The sequence below is a fragment of the Typha angustifolia genome, chromosome 9, assembly GCF_048772165.1.
Source record: "Typha angustifolia cultivar Huaian chromosome 9, ASM4877216v1, whole genome shotgun sequence".
Classification (NCBI taxonomy): Eukaryota; Viridiplantae; Streptophyta; class Magnoliopsida; order Poales; family Typhaceae; genus Typha; species Typha angustifolia.
This window is the reverse complement of record NC_133247.1, coordinates 11,067,069-11,075,073: the sequence shown is the minus strand read 5'-3', so window position 1 is coordinate 11,075,073 and position 8,005 is coordinate 11,067,069. Positions and strand designations below refer to the sequence as shown.

General features: G+C 34.0%; 1 protein-coding gene across 11 annotated transcripts; it reads right to left on the bottom strand.

Annotated features, from left to right (window-relative positions):
* Positions 1–200: 200 nt before the first annotated feature.
* On the bottom strand, positions 201–7,523 carry LOC140766523 (ribosomal RNA small subunit methyltransferase-like). Of its 11 annotated transcripts, none has more exons than XR_012105466.1 (5): positions 7,153–7,523; positions 5,944–6,705; positions 3,488–3,665; positions 723–813; positions 201–607 (listed from the first exon to the last, which is right to left on the bottom strand). XR_012105466.1 is itself a non-coding variant. In XM_073105912.1 (3 exons), exons 1-2 carry the CDS (start codon positions 7,459–7,461, stop codon positions 5,950–5,952), a joined length of 1,065 nt encoding a protein of 354 aa, XP_072962013.1. In that variant the 5' UTR covers positions 7,462–7,523; the 3' UTR covers positions 201–3,665; positions 5,944–5,949. The 11 variants fall into 11 exon arrangements, 2 of the variants coding, with proteins under 2 accessions (XP_072962013.1, XP_072962014.1); XR_012105465.1 differs by having other exon boundaries at positions 686–774; XR_012105464.1 differs by having other exon boundaries at positions 723–774.
* Between the last annotated feature and the right edge of the window lie 482 nt (positions 7,524–8,005).

The following is an 8,005-nucleotide window of genomic DNA, read 5'->3' as shown; positions in this document are numbered from 1 at the left end:
CCACACCAGCTCTAGCTGCAGCCTTCAAAGCATCTCAAAGGAGCCATTGACATTTGTCTTGATCAAGCCGAGAAGGGGGAATGATGCAAAACATGACGAGAGAAAGAGATGGAAAAGAAAATTAAAGGGAAAAAATAACTTGAAATGGTTTAGCACTAATTTTTATTAACCTCAAAATAATACAACGAGTCAGTATATAGACTAATAATAAAAATTAATAAAAAAAATACTATAAACAGGAAATAAACAAAATACATTCTAAATAAATAAAAATTAAAAATCGATCATAATCAAATCCCTGTAGGGGAGATCATCACCTGTCGACATACACATCGTCATGTCCTATCAGTAACGTCCACACAAAGGAATCCAAGATACCAACTTCCCAATAATCAACATCACAACATTCCTTAGCCAAGCAATGGCATGAAGCAATGATAGCTATATAAGTTTTATCATACGAGCCTCATTATCCGAACTATCAATATCAATATCTAGCCAATTCCAGAATATTGTATCAGTGATAAGAAACCCAGTGGCCTCCTGAACGTGATACCAAACCTCAGAAGCATAATAGCACCCCAAAATAAATAGTTGCTCGTTTCTTCTGCAAGGCCAAAGAGTGGGCAGATGGGATCAAAATTGATTTAAAGAGATAGTAAATGGACTTTAGTTGGAAGCTTACCATGCATTAAATTCCAAAAAATAAAAAAGGTTCTTACTTAGGAGGAAGGAGCACCTTCCATTGCTTGGCTCACCCAGCAAGACTGCTACCTGGCCTCCATAGGAAGGAGTAGAATGAGGAGTACGACACTACAAAAAGTTGTTATGTTTCACCACTAAATTATAATTAATTTATGAAGTAACGAGTCACGAGAAAATATCCTTGATTGGAGTCTCTCTTCCAGAATATAAAAGCTTATACCATCTATTTTGCTATTGAGGTACTATCTTTGTAGTAGATGTAGATGGACTTAATAATTAATGAATGTACACAATATCCCTTATATTCTCACAATTTGCTCACATTTAAAGCTCCAAAATTTTATCAAAAAAGCTAACAAAGGTACTGATTAACTCGCTAACTTGGATAGAAATACAAAATATGAATATACTTGAAAATAGCTTATACGTTTTCTAAGAAAAACTCTTCTGACACAACCGTGGCTGTTAATCAATTATATATTTTTTTTCCTGTAAAAAAAGAGTATGAATAAAGATAAGCTTAATGGGTTTCAAGCTTAAATCAAATCATAAATGACTTACTCACTTTAGGAATTCTTTTTCCTAAAAGAATATTATTCTTTGAATTGAACCAATGTAATGATACATGGAGAGGTTTCATCAACCATGAAACTAAATGTAGAACTTCACCGAGCTTGTTCTAACACAAATGTATTAGCAAAGTAGATGAACATGAAGTGTTTAGCAATGAATAGCATATGTTTATGTGATTGATGTATGAGTGTACTTGTGTGTTTGTGTTGTGTGTGTGTGTCCATGTTTGAGACCACTTGCATGGGGTACATGTGCATGTGCATGTCTGTGTGTGCACGTGGGTATTCATGTGGATGAGTAGTTATGTGTTCCTCTATCCATGTATATGTACATGCATGTCAACATCCCAATACACACATCAATTATTTATTTTTGTTTTAGAGAAGTGCCCTAAGCCTAGCTTTTATTGCAATAACTTGAATTACATAAAAAGTAAAGAGGAAAGCTCCTTAAAAGAAGAATTACTTCCTCGTTAATTTGTATCATACCTTATCTTTCTTTTATCTTTCCCTTTGAGCTTTCCGCTCACCAAAAAGTTTTTTTTTTAAAAAAAAGAAGAAACTTTTAGTTTGTTCACTTGACTAATTCTAGTATATCTATTCTAATATTCTATATTAGCATAAAAAAACTCATATCGGTATAAGCAATTTTAGTATTTAGTTATATACTGGTATAGCGTGTAATATTATGTTAAAATAATAGTTGCGTAAATGACTAAAATATTCTTTATAATGAATGGATGAGAAGAAAAAAGAAAAAGAAAGAAGAAAGAGAAAGATATATTAATTGAAGTGATGTCTTTTCAATAGTAGAATAGTAATTGATAAATATAAAAATATTAAATAAAAGATGCGGAAAGAGAAGTAGGCAACTATACTAGTATATGCCTAATTAGTAGTTTATTTGTTAAGTTAGTATAAGGAGTTTTATACTAGAATAAACATATTTTTATTTCTGAATGAGGGCCAATATGTGCCCATAAGATCTGAATGCAACTACTCATTATTCAAGGATCACAACTTACAAAAGGTAGGGCTGTGAGACGAGAACGTGTGTCATGGAAATTAATTTTGGCAACATATTTAGGAAGATAAATTTACTCTTAATCATGTTTCATATGAGATGTTGGTTGTATCCCAGACAAAAAATACTATCTCCATAATATTGTCCTCATGGGTAGTACTGAGAATTCAGAGCACACGATTTCCAGAATAAATAAAGGAGACAGATCTAAACGACCAAATAATCAAAGGTCAACATTCTTTAGTTGGGACAACAATGTTAGTACTCAAACCTCTTTCCTTTTTATTAAAGAAAACTGCATAAAGTACATCCAACTTTTTTTTATTGTTTGTTAAAATGTGAGTGTTTCTTCAGAACTTTTATCTGTGACAATTAAGCTACTTTTGTGATAATGATTTATATCCAATAATAAAAGATGGCATTTTACTGCAGGAGGCTCCCATAACTGATGAAAGGAAAGTTGTCGACAATTTTTATCCTTATTTTTTAGGAGAATGTTTCTAAACAACCATATATTCTTTAGATGCAAGGGAAGTCTTACTATCATACCAAATGACTTCTACCCAAAGATACTGATAAAGACATTATCTCATCAAAACAATCAAAGTTTTAGCAATTTTATCATTATTTAGCCTTACTTTGAATTTCTGCAATCCTCAAATTCTAGAAATGGGAGATATTTAGGATGAAAGAAGCCAAAGGCCTGTCGATTCTCACAAAAAGCTACTTCAGTAACTGATTATAATTAATTAGAAGGTGTATTTTTCATCTTCTGCACTAGAATAACTTCCATCTGCCAATTACAAATAGATTTATAAATTGTCACCCAAAGGATTTAAGTGCCGCAAAATGAGAGTTTAGAAAAGCATTCTAAAATTTAGGCCTAACCATATGGAGGCAAAGATTACAAAGTTATCTTAGGTGGTGATAAAAAATGCCTAAATTGCTCAACTGCTATGTTATATAAATTTAAGGATAATCACATACATACTGCAAAAATATATTATATATAGTTGTTATACATTAATTTGTTGATCAATTAGCCTCTTGGTAATATTTCAATGAGATTAGGCAGCTGTTACAGTTGTTAATTAAAGATTTTTTAAGTTACCACAGTGCAAGTGCATTAGTATTTAGGAGCCTGATTAGAGGTCATATCAATGTAGGCCTGCAGAATGGGGGTTACCTGGAAGGAATTTTCTGATGCAGCAGTATGAACATGCCAACTCTTTGATTCTTAGGTCCCAGCCTAAATTTACTCCAGAATGAGTACATGAAAAATGCCGATCACCTCAAAAGCTTTAACTATTAGAGATCAATGAACCATCCTTTTCTATTCATAGCTGGCTTTTATTATCTCCAACCTGAGTTAATGAAACAATAATTACTGTGAAAGCTGAATAATTAGAGTAAAGAACTTACAAGTTTGTACTCCAACATGGTTTAAACTTATTCTATTAGAACTTAGAAGACGAACAAGTACTAGAGGAGGTTATCTCTGTATACATTGTAACAATAATAAGAGAGCTCCATGTAATAATGTAGACGTATATGGCATGGATCTATAGAGTGTAGATAACAAATCAGTTATACAGATGTAAACCTAAACTACATGTGATCATTAATGTTCTTGTATCAAGGTTTTATGATATGTGCATAAGGTACCTACAGATCATGACCTGTCTGGGGTTCCAACTAAAACCAGAGACTATTAAATGGTCCTGCAACTATTTGCTCAACTGGGACCCAGAATTGAACAACCATCAGGTGTTAATTAACAATTCGCCATCTCAGTCTAAGATGCTACAACATCCGAAAGTAAGCCATTTAGAAACATTGCATAACCAGCAGGATTTCTATGGTTCAGTACATATTCCATACCTTAGAAAACACATTTGTCTAAAGACATCGAGATAATCCATTTTCCTTGTGAGAATAGACAACAAAACAAAGATATAATATGAAAACAAATATCAACTTAGACATCAACTCCAAGAAAGAATGAGGATTGATGAGCACACTTGGGCCTTCTGACTAATATTTGGGTTTACTCTGGGCCATTTGGAGGAACTTGCCCCATATTGAGCAACCAATATTAGCTCAAGACCTGATAGTGTCGAGAAAAAAAACGGAACAAAATTTAAAGAATAAAACACTCAATACCATAAGTTTAATACCATGATACACTTCGATGGTTTGATTGTAACTGTAGTGCAGAGATCTATATGAATAATCACCACATTGACTGTATAAGCCACACAACATTTTTTTATATATGAGAACTCAATAAATCTCAACTATTTGATTGCAGATAGATGATAGGACATAATCCTTGAATACCAAGCAAGACATTTCCTCATGGAACATTCTTCCTTGTTTCATTGGATAGTTTAGTATGATAAATGACAGATATATACACCAAGATATCCTATCAAGAACAACCAATTGTAATAACTACGAAAATTTTCAATTTTCCTTCAAGAATAGTGATAAACTGTGATGAGGCATTATTAAGCTACCATGCAGAAAATAGTATTCAGTTTCAACATGGCCATAATTTTTAAGGGACAACTATGAAATTTCCGAACTTCCTTGAAAGATCCTTAACATGCTTGCAATAGGATTCAGTTCAGAATTGCACAAAATAACTGAGCGAACCATCACTTACATATAATATGGGAGAATTCCATATTGTTGTAAAGTTTTCCTTTTGATAACAATTCAACATTCTACAATCTGTATCTTCAAGCATTTGTTTGACTTCTAATGAAAATGTCCAAAATGATGTCTTACCCTTCTCAGAGAGCAAAATAGAAATATGTACCTGAGAGATTACTGTCTGTGGGGTTCTGCATGCTTTTCCACAGTTCCATCCTTCAAAACAGTGATGCAGAAATCTCCTCAATGTGGAGAAGAACCTAGCATGGTTGCTCATTTATAGAACAAGCATATGAAACAATGATTCTAACATTCCTCTCATGATGATGATACCTATTTCGCACCTTATGACTTTTAATAAGCTCAGTTGACATCAATAAAACACCTAAATCCTTAGCTCTTCTTTACACTTTTCAGCCACGCAAATCAAAAGCTATTTACATAACTGCATTTGGAGAAGCAGCACACGATATGAAATTCTAGGAAATATCAAGGCAAAACCAATGCCTTATCCTGAGACTACTCTGGAAAGTGAAAAGAGTATTTAAATTGTTCCTTCGTACCAGTTTTAAGTCGGTAGTGGAAGTCAATATCACTACCACATCCTTTGTAAGATATATACCATGTTGCTTTCTATTGAGAGGATTTCACATACTTCCTACAATATGATTGGTCATAGATATTGGAGGACAGTTGTTGATCACATTTTATAATATGGTAGACCAAAGTATAAATTAATAATTGATTGTGTACACGACCTTTATTGCTCTTCATGACAAATCATATTGCAGTTATTCTCAGAATAAATTAACCGAGTCTTATGTGCTTATACAGCAGAAAATAATGTCACAGCACCAACACAGATGAGTAACTATAACATAATTTGGTAGCGAAAAAACTTAAACCATTGATTTATCTCATGGTAAAGAATAATCACACAAATTTTACAGAAAGAAATGATTACATTTGAGAAACTAGTCTCACCATAAGTCAGGAGAAATGTATGCCGGCCTGGTTAAACATTGAGAGCAAATACAAGAAGTCAACTTGTGTTAGTTTTGAAGCTCTTTTCTTCTCAAAATCCCCCTGCATCAACACCCCCAGCACCTTTTCCTTGAAGTCAGATTGCTCACTTTGTTCTACCATATCCACATCCTCTACCTCCATCTCTTCAGCGTCCTTTGCATCATCTGACTCCATGCTTAGATCCCCGATCATATCCGCGAGAACTGATACATCATCTGAAGTAATACTGTCTTCCTCCATTTCTCCTATTTGGGACAGTTTTAAAGCTTGCAGTGTTTTAAAGTTCTTTTCAAGCAGAGAAAGGACAGTCTTTTGTCTAAAGATTGATCCCAAGGTCTTGTTTTTCCGGTTAAAACAAAGACGCACTAGTCCATCCCATTCCTTGAAGCTAACAGGTGGAAGTGATTTCCTTGGCTCAACTCGTATGACAGAAGAATCTACCTTAGGTGGTGGCTTGAAATTGTTGCGGCCCACTTTAAGGACATGGGAGACATGAGCAAGGAGTTGAGTGTTCACTGACAGCCGGCAGTAGAGATTGTCACCGGGGTTTGCAACCAGTCTCATTGCAAACTCACGCTGAAACATTATAATAGCACATCTGAAGGCTGGACGATGGGACAGGAGCTTAAATGTAAGGGGGGAGGATATCTGGTAGGGAATGTTTGCAACACAAACATCAAAATAGGGAAGTTCACACTTGAGGACATCTCCTTGAATGACCTGAACGATTTAGATTTCAAGAAACAAAAGTATCAAAATTAAATCAGTGTCAACCGGCAAGAATTGAAGATAAAATGTTGAAGAAATAATCGTGAACTCTTTCAAATGACAAGCAAAACGGTCTTATTGCATCAAAATTGGCATAGCCTTACTGCGCTCACTAAGTTTTGTTCTAGACCAAGAATTGTATTCTTCACGATTGTCATACTATTACAATTACTAGGATTGTATTCTACTACTATAATCTTACAAACAAACATCTAAATTTACAAATATGAGCGGTAAATCTTTAGTTTTGAACAAAAATGAAACAATTCTAAAATACAATCAAACTATGCAAGTAGTATTGAGAAAATCAGCTTCCTTGTAACCGAATTCGAATAACACAAAACCACCACAAACCATCAGATCAAAATCGAAACATCGAACCAACAGAAGAAAACAAACCTTGAGACGGCCGGAAATATCAAGGCTCTGGAACCGTCGGTCGATCTCAAGCACCATGCGAGGATCGATCTCGATAGCGACAACAGATTTGGCGACCTCGAGGAGCTTCTTGGTGAGGTTTCCGGTGCCGGGTCCGATCTCGAGGACGACATCCGTGGGCTTAATGCCGGATTTCTCGACGATGGTCTCGACCATGGTGGGGTTCTTCAAGATGTGCTGCCCTTTGGATTTATCGAAGGGGACTCCTCCTTGACAGTGTTGGTGCTTCTGGTGGTAGTAACGCTTCTTATGGATCTTTCCTCCCGCCATGACCGGAGTTCTGCTCTTCTGCTCCTCCTCCTCCTCCTCCTCCTCCGTGGGGTAGGGTTTAAGGTTAGGGTTTTATAAATCATATTAAGGGTTTAAACTGTATCCAAATTATTTGATACCGAGTCTGCTCCGAACTCACTCAGATATTAATTTTTTAATATATATATATATATAATAAATAGGTTGAATTCTATATTTTCATATAACAACTGCTTTTTTAATAAAATTGTAGTTTACTTTATACATTTTTTATCATTCATAAATCGAGCCCTATAATTTAATAAATATATATAGAAAATATATTAGTTTGAATTTAAATTAACACCGTAAAAATATTCTATTAAATAAAAATATTTTATTTCTAAATATTAAAAATATTTTTATTAATTTAATTTGACTTAGTTGAGTCTATTTTTATAATTTTTTTAGTCTAATTAATTTAACCCAGAAGTTTGGTTAAAATTAAACTAACAGAATTAACAATAGGATGTTTTAGTACTCATATTCGTTAAACTATAGAACTCGATTTATAAATGATGAAATT

Excerpts from the sequence above, each read along its gene's own strand:
- LOC140766523 (XM_073105912.1), bottom strand. The coding sequence starts at position 7,461 with ATGGCGGGAGGAAAGATCCATAAGAAGCGTTACTACCACCAGAAGCAC. Across the intron at positions 6,706-7,152 it reads ATATTTCCGGCCGTCTCAAG|GTCATTCAAGGAGATGTCCT; the intron begins GTTTGTTTTCTT and ends TAAATCGTTCAG.